The sequence below is a fragment of the Atta cephalotes genome (genome assembly GCF_000143395.1).
Source record: "Atta cephalotes unplaced genomic scaffold scaffold00008, whole genome shotgun sequence".
In the NCBI taxonomy this organism is placed as follows: Eukaryota; Metazoa; Arthropoda; class Insecta; order Hymenoptera; family Formicidae; genus Atta; species Atta cephalotes.
This window is the reverse complement of record NW_012130072.1, coordinates 2,909,485-2,927,423: the sequence shown is the minus strand read 5'-3', so window position 1 is coordinate 2,927,423 and position 17,939 is coordinate 2,909,485. Positions and strand designations below refer to the sequence as shown.

General features: G+C 30.5%; 3 protein-coding genes across 3 annotated transcripts; 2 read left to right on the top strand and 1 right to left on the bottom strand.

The window, feature by feature from the left end:
* Positions 1–953: 953 nt before the first annotated feature.
* LOC105627180 (pseudouridine-5'-phosphatase-like) lies at positions 954–1,977 on the top strand. The gene is made up of 4 exons (XM_012208466.1): positions 954–1,017; positions 1,092–1,310; positions 1,398–1,630; positions 1,798–1,977. Exons 1-4 carry the CDS (start codon positions 954–956, stop codon positions 1,975–1,977), a joined length of 696 nt encoding a protein of 231 aa, XP_012063856.1.
* Positions 1,978–2,147: 170 nt separating this feature from the next.
* On the bottom strand, positions 2,148–9,039 carry LOC105627179 (DNA polymerase alpha catalytic subunit). The gene is made up of 21 exons (XM_012208465.1): positions 9,024–9,039; positions 8,363–8,566; positions 7,852–8,173; positions 7,448–7,778; positions 6,970–7,350; positions 6,500–6,850; positions 6,227–6,428; positions 5,727–5,995; positions 5,455–5,571; positions 5,203–5,386; positions 4,997–5,122; positions 4,733–4,908; positions 4,385–4,628; positions 4,185–4,324; positions 3,868–4,070; positions 3,532–3,796; positions 3,256–3,430; positions 3,020–3,186; positions 2,636–2,884; positions 2,447–2,522; positions 2,148–2,368 (listed from the first exon to the last, which is right to left on the bottom strand). Exons 1-21 carry the CDS (start codon positions 9,037–9,039, stop codon positions 2,148–2,150), a joined length of 4,419 nt encoding a protein of 1,472 aa, XP_012063855.1.
* A 5,220-nt stretch (positions 9,040–14,259) lies between these two features.
* Positions 14,260–15,199, top strand: LOC105627178 (transport and Golgi organization protein 11). The gene is made up of 4 exons (XM_012208464.1): positions 14,260–14,485; positions 14,615–14,709; positions 14,772–14,914; positions 14,992–15,199. Exons 1-4 carry the CDS (start codon positions 14,260–14,262, stop codon positions 15,197–15,199), a joined length of 672 nt encoding a protein of 223 aa, XP_012063854.1.
* Positions 15,200–17,939: the final 2,740 nt, after the last annotated feature.

The window sequence follows — 17,939 nt, the reverse complement described above, 5'->3', positions numbered from 1 at the left end:
TATATATATATATATATATATATATATATATATATATATATGTACCTACATAAAATATATTCGATTAAAGATAAATTAAGAGAATCAAACATAGAGTTTGTGGCTTGGTATGCAAGATATTTAGCTGCTTGTGATGAAAATCTAGCAATAGTTTATGAGCGTCTCATTTTTTCCTTCGAATTATCACAAATATTATAAAAATTTTCTTTTTTATTTTATATTTTATATAAAAAATTATTTTATCTTTCTACAATTTTTTCTCAGATTTGTACTCATGTGTGAATTTTGCTCTTATCCATATTTTATATATTAATATCAATAAATATTTTCTCTGTTCTGTCTTGGATGTTTAAATATTTTTTATTATGAAAATATTTGTGTATCTTATTCTCCTGTTACATTAATTATCTTTCTAATCTTTCATAAAGCTATACTCATCAAAACATTGCTCGTTTATACATACATCGATAATAAACACTTTGCTAGAATATACTGTTTTTGTTTACTAAATTTAATATAAGTATAAATACATATATACAATGAATCAAAAACAATTTTAATATTCTCTGCGATATTAAAAAAGATTTTTAAAAATATGCTATTTTATTTTTGAATATATTTTTTACAATGCTTAATAATAATTCTCGAAGGAACTATATTATATCAAACATATAGTTTCGCTTTCATTTCCTTCGTGAAACTTGTTCGAAATAAAAAAATGATTTGTCTTATTATATAAAATACCAATTTTGATGTTAAACATAATGAAAATAAAAAAATGTATTATATAACATAGTTATAACATAGTAATAACAGATAATAGATAAGGCAGTAATATTAACGTAATAACACGACGATTACAGCACATCGTATTCTCGTTCATCTTCATTGTTCCATCTCATTTGATGCGTTCGAAACATTAGATTTCTAAATTCTAAATATTAAGTTGCAAAATGTCCATCGATACATACAACAAAGTCACGCACTGCATTTTCGATATGGACGGTTTGTTGCTCGGTAAGTATGGAGACAGATCAGATACACTTCTGACCATTCGATTCAAAATTAATTTGTATCACGTTTTATTTTAGATACAGAACATCTGTACACCAAGGCCTTCAATCGTATCGCTAATCGTTATGGTAAAGAATTCACGTGGGAGCACAAGGCGCAAACAATGGGTTTTAAGACCAAAGACATTGCTGACTACATAATTAAGACATTAGAATTACCGTTAACAAAGGATGAATTCAAGGAGGAGATTGTTGGACTCTATCAGGGATTGTTTCCGCATACCAATCCCATGCCAGGTAATCCCATACAGATTCTGTACCAAGATATATCAGATGTATTCATAATTTAATTCTGATTGAATTATTAAACAATTTGTATAACAGGCGTCGTTAGGTTATTGAAGCACCTGAAAGAAAATAATATTCCGATTGCGCTAGCCACGAGCTCGGACCGAAAAAACTATGAATTGAAAACCAGTCGCTGGCACGATCTCTTCGAATTCTTTCATCACAAAGTACTCGGCGGTTCGGATCCTGAAGTCGTGCACGGAAAACCGGAACCTGACATATTTATCATAGCTGCCAAGCGTTTCCCTGACAATCCGAATCCTTTGAAGGTAACATAATAATTTGGATCGTTAAAAAGACAGTCATTTAATTGTCAATATATGTAAAATATTTTTTATTAGGCTTCATTTGAACTATATTTAAAGACCAAAAATAATTGAAATCTAAGAGTCAATTAATTATTTTACAGTGTTTAAGATTATAAATTTCTTTTTAGTGTTTGGTTTTCGAAGATGCGCCGAATGGCGTGAAAGCGGCACTTAAAGCCGGAATGCAGGTTGTTATGGTGCCGGACCCGATGCTTCCCAAACGTTATACGACCGAAGCGACTCTAGTCTTAGATAGTCTGGAGAAGTTTGAACCGGAAAAGTTTGGACTACCTCCATATAAAATATAATACAACTTTCTCTGAATTTATCGCATATAAGATTCGTGAATAAGATGTACATGCACGGAATTATCTCGTAAAGGACAATTTAATTTGTAAGATTTTCTTAGATAGTAGTAGTAGTCTTTTTGATTTTTATCTTATTTCTTTGATTGATTTAATTGATTGATGTTTCTCCTTTAAACTTCTTTATCTGTGTCGTCGGATATATCCCCTAGTTCGTCAAAATCCTCCCACGTACCATGATTGACAAACATTTCCGAAGAGTTAGCATTGGCACTGTTAAATATTCCTGTGATATTTACACATGAAAATTTATTTCGTTTCAATTGCCTGTCAATTGCTTCTTTTAGTGTGTTGTATGCAGCTATCATATCCCGTGAACATTGAGACAATAGATCTGTAAAAAAAATTAAAAAATTCAATTTTTACGTTTTTTTAGATATTGTAACGTAAAATGCGATAAAAGATTTATTACGTTTGTAAGCTGGTTGAGTAATGTCGAACATTTTATGATAATAGTACAATTGATTGTACAGATCTGTTCCAGAATACTGAAAAAGAAACATACAAAAGTGTATATTAATATTGTACAGCCTCAAAGTATATAAGTATAAAAATATACGAAATTGATTTAGTAAACATACAATTGATTTAGTAAACTTACAACTCGATTCATAGAAACGTCCTTGCACATTGAACAATCTGGAAATTTCTTCGCGAAATCCAACGGTAATCGTCTTGTTCTGTTGGAACAAAGTGGATTTTCGCATTCCAACCAACTATTGTAGTATTTGGTAATTGCTTTTCTCATGGCAAGTTGAATTACATTTTGTATCACATTTGCGTATTTCCAAGGTGGTAATTTACAATCTTGATTAGGGCACATGCTAAGTGATAACTGTCGACCAGAATGCTGCAGAAAATAATATATATAAATATGTAAAATATAATTCTCATAAAAAATATCAATTTAATTAAAAGATATATATTATAGAAATCTTGAAATTATATAAAACACAAAGAATCAATGAAAAAAAAACACACTTACAAATTCTGTAACAGTATCCTTAATAATTATTTCTGTATTACATCGTTCATTTTTGCATTTGAATGTCAAAGGAAGACAATTGTTGAACCTGTCATCATTAATAGCTAACGGTAAGTTTAGGGTTGCCTCGCAAGATATCATCTTAGGTTTATAAACAAATTGTAAACCTAATGAACAAATTGACATGTAAAATATAATGCATTATTTCATTTCTACTTACAAAAACTTTGAAATACCTAAATTGTTAGCTAAGAAAACATCGTCAATACCCTCGATTGGTTCACAAATTCGTAACACTACAGGAAATATTTGACTTAGCAGATAGTAATTGACATCCACCTTTAATTTCTCATTATTCTTTACTTCGTCAATGTGATATGCCCGTTCCGTCACACTTGCATTGGTTCCATCCTAATATTAAAATAATCTTTCTTCATGTTTATCTTTTTATCGATTTTCATTTCTATAATTCAGAAAATTTACTAATTAAAATTATGAAAATAAAAAGAAACCTCGCATATAACGTATGGCAGGGTGTCACCAGCTTTCCACATCCGACCACCCGCTTTGTTTAGTCTAAGTGCCACCATAACATGAGATAATTGCTTTTTATCTGGATATGCATCTGGATTTTTCGACAATTGTTTAGTGATAACAAATGACGACAGTGGCGTCGTTCCTTCCTTTACACTTTTCGCAACATTTTGTAAAATCTGCACGACTTGTTCCAAACGCGTTTCGCTTGACTGATCGCAGAGAAGTATATCCAAAATTTTTCTAAAAGAATAAATAATTTAAGTAAATTTAAATGAAATTAATCGCTGAAAATATCGAATGTATTTGCTAACTTTCCAGTGTCGCAAGCTAATGGACACCAATCTCTTCTAACGATATCCAAACCCTTGTGTTCCTGCGTCAATTGTATTTTACCATCTATTTTCGACATCATAACAGCGGCGTATTTCTTCTTTTGTAATAGCAATAGATATCGAAATACCCCGTCGATATCTAATTCGACTTTCTTATATCGGTTGTTGACTTCGCGCATAATCTAAAAAATATTTAATTCTATAATTGCTAATGATATCTCTGCATGATGTAAATATAAAATATATTACGAATTATAATACAAATCAAACGATGGAATATTTCTCATTTTTCTCACTTTTTTACCGATCAAGAAAACGTCGTCGTATTCCAAAATATTGGTGTTTATCATTAAAGAATCGGTGTCGCCATAAATTACTTCGTATTGCAGTTTCTCAACTAAGTGCTTCGTATTTTCCAGAATCTCTCGACCCTTGGCTGAAGAATCATTAATACTTTACATTATCATGTATTTTAAATCTCTATTACATATTTTACCTGTTATCAGAGCAGCGAGACCTTTAGCATAAAATCGACAATGAGTCGCTCCTAAACATCCATACATAGAATTAGCCGTGAGCTTTAATGCCATTTGCCTGATATGATAATCCATTTTCTGTGCTGATGATAAATTCTTTTGCGTTTTCATAAGCTGTTTGATCTGCTGCCTACTTTTGACTAACTTGTGAATCTCTGTCGGAACCACACCTGGCTCCAGATTTGACTCAGGAATAGTTAATTGCTGCATCGTGAAAATTTTAATATAATTAATTTAATTAAAAAAAAAAGTCTTAATATATATATATAAATATTTGCTATTCAATGTTTGCATGTGAAAAAAATTACCTCGACGTCAGTATATGCCGCACCGGGCACGGTGGTAAAACATAAATTGTATTCCTGTATAATACTCGGATATAGGGAATTGAAATCCATCAGAAGTATCAGTTTATCGTAAAAACCTTTCTTCGGATCAAGTACTAGACCTCCAGTGTACGCCGCAGCCTTCCTACGCGGACCATCTAGTAAATATCTGGTATTAGTATGCCAAGCATAAATATTATAATAATTTCGTAATAACAATATAACAAACATATATAAAGATCTTACCATCCTTCTGCTTCTTTTCAATTTTTTTATCCGGCGTTATGTAATCTTTCAAATTAAAAGCATGCAGCAACAGATACTCATTCCTTTCCGCTCTTCCGCCTAATAGCGTCCTCGATAAAATATTGCCTATATTCATTCAATTATTAATAAAAAAACTAATTGTAATTAATATATTTTATTAAGAACAAAAAAATCTTATAATATACCTGCTAAACAAGTAATTTGAAGTGCGAGTGGTATAACGTTGAGATCCATCACTATAGTTATAATGTATCTTGCTTCTTTTAATGTTACATGCATTAAATTTAACACTTTATCCACTGTATTGAAAAATAATGGAGTTTCCGCTGGCGTAATCTCTTTATATTCATGTTCCTTCGTCTTCAATACCTAAATATTTGTCAAAATTGTTTGATCATATGAAACAATACAGTATCAATGTGTCGAATATGACTTACTGCGCTGCAAAGTGATTGCAAATCATAACTCCTGACTTTTAAGTTCAATTCTTTTGCCGAAACTTGTATATCACAAATTGGACGACCGACAAACGCTTGATTAAGGATTATTTTTCCCTGTATAAATATTACTCGTCATCTTGTGTTAGAAAAACTATCTTCATATATTCATATATACTCCAATTACATAAATATAATTTTAGTATACTATGTAAACATATTAATTGTACTATTTCAATTTTTATTTATTGAAGAGATAAGATATATTTTACCCTAAGTAAGGGAGGAGTCGATGATTTTAATCTTCCCATTCTGTTCCAATTAGACACTTTTGATGTAAACATTCTCTGCATTAAAACATCGAATTGAAATGCACAGTCGTAGCCTATTATTAAATCAGGATCCACTTTCTGCATTAAAGTTAACAACTCTTCGAGTAAATCACTTTCAGTTTCACATTTTATTACTTTGGTATTCGGAACTTTCAGGAAGGCATCATGAATTTGCCGTGGCCAAGGGATATCTCGTGGACGTGTGACAACTGTAAAAAGTTAATATTTAAAATTAATATTTAGTCTTCATTAATGTCTTAATAAAACGAATAAAGAAATATCTACGATTTAAAGATAAATAAATGTCTTACTTTCTGTCAAGAATAAAAATTTTTTTTTCTGTATTTAAATTATGAAACAATATTACATTCTAAAATATCAATTATTAAAAAAAATGAAGGAAATAATTAGTAAATAATGTAATGCAAAAATAAACTTACAACAAAATTGACGTTCATAAGGCGGTTTTGGTGGTTCCTTATCGACATTGTACTTATGATGAATTAATACAACAACCATCACTACTTCATTCTGCAATTTCGCGTTCAAAGACATCCTCACATTTATAGTCGCTATCACCATTGGGGGCTTAGCTTTCTCTTGGGAACACAGCGATATATTGTCCATGTCTGAAGTAACAACCTGTTACATTATAGTATAAATATATTGAATTTATTTTTTATTGTTGTAACATGATATATATGTTTACATACAATCTGTGGGCACCAAGCAAATCGCCCTGCAGTGGGCGATATATTCTTAACGTCTAACCAGCAAGGTCCCTTAATTTTTCGTTCTATAAGCAATAGCTCTAATGCATTCACTGTTGTGCCAAAGACGTGTTCTATCGCTAGACCCGAGTAATTCGAATCGATTGCTGGATAGCGTGCAGCGTATCTGACTTCCAAGTAATCTGAAGTTTTCGGTATACCCTCCTTTTCAAAGGAATAATGCTTCTTCACTTCTTTACAATTGAACTCCATTATACGCATTTTATTGGCGTACTCATCAAACTCTTTATATACATCTTCCATGGTAGTTAATTGTGATTCAGTGTTTTTTATCTACAATTCATAACCGTAAAAAAATATTCTTTAGTAATAATTTAATAATTACAAAATATATATATCCAAATATTGAATAAGACTAGAAACAAAAATACAACATTGGAAAATATACATACATATTTTCTGGGCAAGAGATATATTCTCCTTGGTATACAATGCACCATAACACAACATGAACAATATGTATCATGACTAGATACATAAGTCTTGCCGAAGAGATATACAGTTCCAGGATTCTTGTAAGGATTTTCATATGCATCCAGATAGTAGAACCTAAATACTTCTTCCTCATCTTTTGTCTTGACTAGTTGTGGCGCTATTTCTGTTAAGTCAATGGCATTACCGATTTTTATACTTTTGACAGAAGTTTTATGAGCAGGAGTCTTTACACCTATTTCAGGAGTTTTTACATCTATTTTTTGAGATTTAACAGTATTTATCGACGACGAAAAGTCAGTATCCATCATACTTCCATCATCAAAATCTATTGTGGATAGCTGTAATATATTTTATATGTAGTTTCACTTTAATATAAATAATAAAATAAGATAATACAACATAAAATAAGATAAAAAATAAGATAAAACAACTCACATCTCCAACACATTCATTAAGATCCACTATAGGGGTATTTTCTTCCTCAATAATCTGACTTGCACTTTGTTTATTAGATTCAATTAATTTTTTTGTGCTTTGATCTTCTGTCTTTGAATTTTCTTCAACTTTTGAATAATTATTTAATTCTACTGGTTTACTTATGCTCTTCTTCTGTGGCGCATCAAATAATGCCATATCATCATCATCCTCAATTATCTGACTTTCACTTTGTGCAATATTAATAAAATTTGATACAATTAACTCTGGTTTTTCAGGTATTATTTTATCAGCTTCTTTTTGGTTCATAGATAAGGTCTGATATGTATTTCTATAATAAATAACTATAATTAAGTTTTACAAAGTATAAAATAACATAGTATAAATAGAATTCATTAACTTACGTAATGTTAGAATGAACTGTATGACAAAATTTATTTCTATTGCTTCCTGGTTTAGGACTACTTGTAGTCTTTTTATTGGTAGAAATCTCACTGAGCAATTCTCCCAAAATATCATCATCTTTAATCTGAACTACATTAACATCTTTCTTAGAAGGCATATTCCTAATCATACTTTGAATATCTCCTTTCTTCTTGTTCTCTTCTTTCTTTCTTTTTCTAGGGCCAGCCATGCTATTCTTCTGTTTTCTCGCTTCACGTATGCTTTCTTCATCCAGATCATCATCAAAAATTTCCCTTCCATCTTCGACATACCCACTTTCTCCTTCAATATTTTAATTTAAGTTTAATAAATATATTTTTTATATCTATACCTTTTTATATTTCTTTGAAGTAGCAACTTAGATATATTTTATAAAATATTTTTCAAGCATGTCACTTTTTTAATATATTTAAATGATGTTTAAATGATAAAATATTTTTAAATAACAAATATAGAAACTCTTTTACTTACCATCATCAACTATCCAATCATCTCGTTGGCGTTTTAAAACAGTATTACTATATTCTTTCTCATCTACTTCATCATAAACATTTTCTAGCTCTTCAACTTCATACTTGCGCTTGTTACCACTTCGAGCTTCCTTCAATCTTTCCAGAGCCGAGAGCCTGCCAGTCTTATCAATCTTTTGACGCCTGGATCTGCCAGACGTAGATGCTAAAACATTATTCAGTAAAGTAAAACTGCAGTAGTTATTTTAATTATATATGACACGAGTGTGAGATATAATACAATACATCCTACTGTACTATGTGATTATCCATAGAAAAATTATTCTTTCAACAATTATAAGAATACAATTACCATTTACTGAATTATCAAGAATATACATTATAAACACTTGAAGTCTATTTTCTATGAGCTGAAATAGTATATACTTTTAGAATTTAAAATAAAATAAATATGTTTCAGGCAAATAATATTTGGTGAAAGCGAAAAAGAGATTTGTAGTGCAATCTAGTACAGGAATAAAAACAGACCTATATATGTAAACAAAAGGTATGGCAGATTTGGATTGAAGATTTAGAGACATTCACGAGTACATGTAATAATACATGTAATAATAACACTTATCGCGACGTGATGCTCAAAAATTGTACTCGGTGAGACTTACCCTGCGAATCGTCCATTATATTTTTTTCGTAAACACGAGCACTTCCGCGGCATTACACTTCATGATAGTTCCACAAGTTTTGGCGGGAAATAAATCTCCCAGCGAAAGAAATATCGCGATATCTCGGGATATTCGATTTAATTCGAGAAGAGTAGAATATTTATTTCATTGGTCAATTGAGTCAATTCCTAGTAAATTTGTTCACGTTGGTAATTTTTACCTCATTTACAAGATACAATCGATCTCCAGAATGATTTGAGAAATTTTAATAATTTTAATAAAGCACATATTTCCTGAAAAAGCGGAAGATAGATATTATTATAGATAAATAATCAGAAATTGATCTTACAATTAGAATTAAGATAATTTTTAATATTCTATATAAAATGAATGAATGTCGCCCTACAGCATTATTTTTATATGTCTCGCTCTATTTAGGCTGCGTTCGCGTAATACTTGCAATGCTCACAAACATCGTTTTGTTCTTGTTTAATATTTGACAAACAACAAAGATAAAATTATTCCATGAGCGTTGCGTTAAATAGAACGCACCTTTATATTATTGTTTATGGTTTTTACATGATTCTTGAGAAATTCACATCGCGAAGTTAGGAATGTTGCAAGGTTGCAAGGTTGCACTACTGCATCATACAGTTTGAAAATTCGCGCATTGCAACAATGGTTGTTCATTGGGATGTAAATGCCTTTGAGGAGGAGATATCGCACAACAATAAAAAACACGGAGAAAAATTCACAAGTAGCAAAATGGACAACAGAATATTTTTCTCAAGGTATTATTGCTACATATATTATTGCTACAAATCTCCCGAAATTCATAACCTCGCTGGACGATAAACGGTTACAGGATATAAAAAAAACTCCTAGAGCTTAGATTTTTGCATTAATGTCCATTTCTACTAATATAGTTTAATTTTAATCTTGATTCAATTAACTCTAAATCTCTAATTCTAAGAATTAGAAAATATGAAGAGCACACATTTAAACAAGATTAAAATTAATTTATTGGTAGAAACGGTTAGGCTTAAATAGATTACTTTTGCATAATTGTACGATTGGTTTCCTTTCCATCTCTTTTGTGTTTGCACTGCTTTACATTGTGATAATCACTTTAATGTAATTACAGACATTCTATCAGTTTTCTATGTAAACCAAGACCCCGTAGACCATTAGAAGGATATGTGCGTCGTTCGAGTTCTGTACAATATGAACCATGGAAAATGCAAAATTTTCATAAGGTGACAATTGATAATATTTTGTAGAATTAGATCCATTCGATTGTGAAATACTATTAGGATGTAAAATAATTGTTTTAATTTATCAATTGAAAATGCGTTATACACAAGTGCACAGATTTAAAACGATTTTACGGAGCAAAGTTGGCATATAATATATGACTAGTTTTTAATCAATGAATTAAAAAATTCGTGTATTATCTCTAGCTTATCTCTTAAACAGATATCATTTTTAGATTTTTTATCCATTACAGATGTACATGCAACCTGTATCACAAACTAAATGTGAGAAATCTTCTAAAAATAAAGAATCATCAACAGAAAACTCTTTGGCAAAATCTAGAATTAATTCTAGAAAGAATTGTTTGTTATCTCAAATTTACCAAGTTAGAAAAAGATTTTCTAATTTATTACCGATAACTTCTCTGCCTAGAATAATAGTAAGTGTTATCATTGGTATAATTCTAGGACTAATTTTTTTGTATATAACAAAAAAAAGTACAAATGGAAAAAAAACATAATTTAAGTCGATTGTTTGCACAAGTCAAAAATTATGAAGCAGAATATTATAGTCAAAGTTTAATCGACAAATTTTTTTTTGCACATTTATAGCAATTTTTTTTTGCATCATATTTTGTCTAATTTATGTCAGCCATAGTTATTATTTTTTTAGTAATAATTATAATTGCTTGATATTCTTTCTCTTAAAATGAAAACTAATTACAAAATAATTACAAAATGATGAAAATGTCAAATTAGAAACTTTAATTTTTTTTCATCTATATCAATTATATTTATATGATTATGTAAATAATTATTATAAGTGCAAGAGAAAGTTATCAAATTTATTTCTCAATTTAAGAGAATATAAAATCTAGTAATAATAATAATAAACTCTGTTAATATTTGTTATTATTATTTATTGTTGATTTATATATATTATCTATATATATATTATTATGTTATCAGTATTTTTTATACAAGATTAATTGAATTAATTTTGAGTGAATCTTTTTCGTTACAAAATACTTATACATATAAAGAAATATTAAAAATCTTCCAAAAGAAATAGAAAAAAATAACAATATTACATTGTAATGTTATATCTACTGTTTTCAAATGGTACATAATTTTAAAATACTAAATACAATTGTTAGAATTATTTTTGTATATAATGCTCCATTTTTATACTAATATAAGTTATTAATTATAATAATGAAGCATTGTCAAAAATCATATTTTGTCACTGCCCATTAATATCTGATTTTTCAAAATTAGGGAATATTATTATAGATTATGCATATAAAAATAACAGATTCTTGATTTATAACAATAAGATTTTTTTTTTGTATGCGAATTATGATTTAATTATTTTGTAATAAATGGTTATGTTGTAAACCTTTTTAATGTATATTATTAATGTATATATTAATGTATATATTTTTAATGTATATATTAGTAATTTGTCTTGTAATGTAATATAAGTTATTATTATTATCTTATATTATTAGGTCTTATAATGTGATTCGTCTGGTAAAAATTGGTATTGAAATTCAAATGACGCATAATTTTTGCGCGTTACATTCGATTTCGTCACCATCCAATAGGATGGGTGCACTAGAAATTTCAAAAGAGAGTCTGGCAAAATCATCGAATTCATAGTAATGGAATAATCTATTCAACCAATGAGTGCAAAGTGTGAGCAAGACTGGGGATATGATCAACGCGATGTTACAAACGCTTTGAAGCGTTTTTTAATTGGTCAGTTTGTAAAATTCTTTCCTCTAATTGGTCCATCAAACGCTTCAAAGCATTTGCTTGACCACAACCTGGGAAACAGAAAATATATATGTCTGAAAATATATATATCCTGCTCAGGCCAGGTTCACACTTTGATGGAAAAGCGGAAAGCGGCAGCAGCCAATCAGAATTCATGTTAGTAGTCGACAATTTCGGCTTTTTCTACTATTTACTATCAGTGCGAATTCTGATTGAACACTGTTTTTCCACTTTTTGCTTTTCTGTCAAGATGTGAACGCACCCTAAGGAATTCCGCACAATAAAAGGAACAGAGAATAAGATTTCAACCTATCAGAAATCATGTATTGTGGAATATACAGTTTCTGATAGATTAAAATTGTTATATCCATATTCATAGTCCTTCTTTGAGGAATGAAGATTCATTTGTTCCTCATTTCATTTTTCATAAACCTTCCTTGATCAAATAAGGAATCTTATTAGCTTCCTTTTCTGAGAGATTACGAGTTTCCTTGAGAAGGAGATATAACCTTCATAACCAAGCAAATTTCCAAATTTAATTCGTCACTGGTCTTTTTATTTTCGATAACTTTTAATTTAATCTGACGCATCGATAATTATTTTTGATAGTTTTTTTTCGGAAATAAACTCTTCTAAAAGCATTTTCTCCTTCGTATAATAAGCATTATGGCGAATTCGATTGGAAGCACTGATGCATATTAAGCCGTTGTACACTAATTTAATTTGAGTATAAAAATAAAATGCAAATATTTCAAATTATAAAATACATATTTTATCTAACAGTACAATAAAATAGATTATTTCATAATTTAATCGATTTAATTCTATGTTTCTTTACAAACATATATTTACATTATTTTGTGTATGTACAGCGGTTTTAATATGCACAATGAATGCGTCCAATCAAATTCGCTATAGTTTTATTTTTGTTCATTATTGTTGCAAAATGCTTAATCACGATCTTATTTAATCAACAATGCCTTTATAACTTTTATTATTCGTAATTCACGATATTAGGTGTGCATATACTATATATTATGACATGCTATCAGTAGGTTACTAAAATCCCTAAAATATTTCTTCCTTCGGGAGATAGACTTGAGATCCGTTTATGAAACAAAGAGACCTTGAAGAATCGAAAAATCCCTCATATGGAGGTTTCCTTCATTCTTAAAATAAAGAAGGACTATGAATACGGGTGTTATTCTTTGTTCCCTTTATTGTGCCCTTAACTTTTGCTCTTTCTGCGCATGTGTCAAAAGAGGATAGAAAGAATATTTCTATCCTTTTTAGATCTTGCTCACAGCTCGACGTCCGTATTCCTCTTCCATTATTATAAATTCTATGGGCAAAGCAATGTTCGAATTTTGATTGATGCAGCCAAAATTTTCATGTCATCCTTGTTTAACCTTCAGTAAATAACAAGGATGAAGTGATCTAGTCACTAGTTTGCACCGTCATGGCGAACGTTTACCAGACTTTCCCTAAGGGAAAGTCTCTCTAGGTGCACCACTCGTGATCACTCTATGTAATACGTCGTCCTACATGGCTATATAACCTATGCTCGAATTTTAACCCGTCAAATTTATAACGAACTTCAGAGAGAGGAGATTTTATATCTGATTAATCTGACGAATCACGAGTTGCAAGAGGGTAAATATTTTTTTCTTTACGGTGAAATGCTCGCATAACAACGTTGGTTGGTTGCTAACAATCTGCATCTATTTATGATCACTTCGCGGATGATAATGTAATCCCTGATGATTTCGGAGCAACTCGAGCCTTGGCAATGATTTCTAGCCGTATATCTAATGTTTGCCATGGATGAGTGAGTGATAAAAAAACAAAGAGAAAGATTATACGCTGACCTTTGTATCTCGATTGTGCTTGTGTGAAATATATTATTGACAAGGAAATATTGCATTGTGCACTTAATTAATCAGTTTAAAAAGAATACTGTTCTTCGAAAAGATTTCAGTATAGCTTTTTTTGAGATTGTCTTCAGTAATGTCTTAAGAAGCTAGTAGGTTCTGTAATTAGTCTATAATATTTTAGGATTGTATTAAATAAGATGATCTTAAATATAAAAATATCAACTATAAATACTTATGCATCAATCATAAAGCTTTTATATTTTGTAGATAATATTATACTTGAGTTTATATGGCGATCGCCATTATAATAAAAATGCAGTTTCAGTTATAATGTCAAAGACGCACAGTCCAACACATTTTAATGGAGAAACAGACAACTTTTATGATCCAAACTTTCCTGCTGATATCAACACGCGGATGCGAGTTCCCAAGAGCATTCGTGTAAATGGAGATTATCCAGACGAAGATATTGCTATCACAAATAGAGCTATGTGGAATCAAATACCTGGTATGGATAAACTTGAAATGCATGTGCCAGAGAGGATTCTTGTTGTTGGTGAGATTTTACTTTGAATAACTGAAATATTTTACAGAAATTTTTACAGAATATTTTGTGACAGAAATATTTTACTATTTTACTTTGCTTGCTCTTTTGTAATAAGCTTATATAAATTATTCATTGCAGGACAAGAGCAACATGTTGGTACCAAGGCACCACCACCAGAGATTGTTTTAGAAAATGCTGTAATGCGCACTGAGCCTGCTACAGTCAGAGTACAGGTAATATATTTAAAAAATTATGAATTGACAATTTATCATCAAATATTTATCATTATTGACAGACACCTCCGAGAATTTTGACTCTGGACAATCACTACTTCCCAGCAGTAGATGAAGATGATCCTATAAATCACAATGAAGTTGTAAAACCAGTGGATGTACCTAAAACATATAATGCAGAAACACAGATAACAAGACATGTCAGGTACGGAACTCTTGACATTATTAGGATAAAATCTTTTGCAGAATACTTTGTTTCTTATTTGTTTTACTTTTATACAGAGAACAAACACCTTTTAATGCTCTCGACGTGTCTCTGCCGCCCACTGAAGAAGTTCAGCACTTACGTCGTCAAGTAGGTAAATTAAACCGCAGAGTGATGGCACTCGAATTAGACATGCTACATCGCCAGCAAAGAGACAAGCTCTTGTATATCGCGACTGTAGCATATTTCATTTTAAAAGCTTTCTCCTGGCTAACCAGAAATTGAAGCAAATTGAAAAGAAGAAAGGAATAAAAAAGAAAAATGCCAGATATATTTATTTCCTTAAAACAAAAAAATGATAAACCAGCATTAAATCATTCTTGCTGTAAGAAAGTATAACCAAAGACTTTTTATCACAGTCTCGTATGATCAATCATCGGAGATAAACGATGATGCGAATACGATAGCATACGCGTGAGTGTGAGTGTTTCTTTAGGAAGACAGATGAAGAGTGTAATGATTGGATTGTCTTATCGTATTAAAAATAAATCTCGCTTATATAACTTTAAAGAATATATATGTGTAGATTTGACAATATATTATTGTTAATGTATATAAAATATTCGGGGAATTAATAAAGTGGGTCAATTTTCATATAATGAATATACCAGACAATAGTCGCATATACTAAATTGATCAAATATCTCATTTTTATTTTTCAGTATTATGATGACAGTCTTAGAAATGATTTTTTTTTTCGATATATCGAATGAAAATGATATTCGTTGTTACATTAATTAATCAAGTAGTACAATTTATTCCTAAATAGTTATTTTCTGTGGCCATAGCAGTTAGAATTGTAATCTTATCTAATATTGTGACTAATGAGATTAATAAAGTTGTTATTACAAAAATTTTATAACGTTACAAACGTACATTGTATAAAATTATGTAATTAGGAGTAATCTGTACTTATGAAACACTGTGAGTCAGCATGAAAACCTTCCTTGTGACAAATTATATTTAACTTTTATTTTTGTACTTCATATATCTTTTGTCATTTAGATTACATACAGATAATTGCTTTCGAAATTAATAAAAGTGTGTGTTAATATATTTTGTGAAATTTTTTTTGTTACGTTATTAGAACAAAAGACTTATATTTTCCTTTAAAAAATTAAATTGAAAAAATTTTGAAATTTTTGTTGATATTGTCTTTAATTTCTAATTACTCCTATACTTATTTTCAAGTTCAGGTGGTTTAGATTATTGGAAAATTTCTCGCTGTTGATAATTATTCATATTTTTTTTTTCCATTTTGACATACGGAAATATGTGATCACAACACATTTGATAAAAAATTTGTTAATTAAAATACAAGTGATCAATGATGTGCTATAATCATTGATAATTGTCGATAACGAGAAATTTTCCAATAATTTAAAGCTGCTAAATTCAAAAATAAGTATAGAAATGTAATCAGAGGTTAAAAATAGTACCAACCAAAATTTTAAAACTTCCTAGAACTCTAAAAAAGTGAAAAATCTGTATACTTTAAAAAATCAATAAATTGTTAAGCGTGATTAGATAAAAGAGAACATTAATTAATTAATTATAAATAAAATTCTAAGAATTGCAATTTTGAAAATTTTTTAAACTATGTCTGAGATTACAAATGCAAGAATTTTATTTCTTAAAAATAGAGTACGTAGTAACGGAAAAATATAATCGACGAAAAGTAGCACAAATCGAAATTTAAATTTTACAATTTCTAAAGGTTTATTATAAATTCTTTTTTTCGTTATCTATGTTTAGGATTTATCTATAAGATTATTGTTTATTTCTATCAACATAGATTAACTTTAATCTCAGTCTAATTTACTGTTATTCTAATTCTTATATTATTCTAATTCTTAGATTATTCTAATTCATAATCCGTTCTTATCTATCTACAATCTTAAGATATTTTTTATAATCCAATTACAATATTACTATATATTAGCATTTTAAGACATTACTTAAGACAATCTTAAAATAAGAACGGAATTATAAATACCGGCCATTAAAAAAAAATAAAAAGTGAGTTAAATCAAAATTAAAGTTAACCTTGATAGAAATAGACGTATGACTATTATACTAATGCAATACAAAATTATGATTAAATATTTAAATATGATATATCACAACGAGAGAGATGATATATGATATCGCTTTAAAAGGAAAGAGAAGGATATATCCGAAGACGGCTCTTTATCACTGCAGCTAACTTCACGCTGTAGATTAAGCGCTCCATATGTGTGATGTGTTTTTGTTCTTGAAATAAATATTATGTTCGCATTTAAAACGAGACACAGTTATAAATCAAGTTTTAAAAGGAATGGCTGAAGATAATAATTAAGGGAGACGATTCCCACCACGCACGATAGATTTTTCGAAGTCTGCTTTGGAAGACCTGGTGACATTCGTTGGAGAACGCGGGTTGGCGCGCCTGCGAGAACACGGGAGGTCAGTGCACGTCACGTAGTTGTTGCTCGAAGCCGAGGAATCCGTTCGGAGACTTCGGTTATTCGTGGTGGCCGTCGTGCCATAAGTGGGATACGCAACAGCGAATTGCTCCGTCAAAAACTTCCGAGCGGGCCGGGGACATTTGGTGCGCGGTCAGGCTCGGTCTGCTCACGTTCGGTTCGCGCTCGACGAGACTACGGCCACGTCGGGCGAACGCACGCGCGCGCGCGGAGGAACAGCGGGAATCGCGGTAGAGAGAGAGAAAGAGAGAGAGTGAAATCGCGGACGCCGTGCGTGAGACAACCCGGGTGTGCGAACTGCGAAGCAGCCGAGTTCACCGCGAGGAAGCGAAAGCGAGCGAAAGAGAGAGAGAGAGAGAGAGAGAGAGAGAGAAGTGAGAGAAGAGAGAGAGAGAGAGAGAGAGAGAGAGAGAGAGTAGTAGTAGTACGTACGTACGTACGGTACGTACGTACCGTACGTACCGTACGTACGTACGTACGTTACGTACGTACGTACGTAC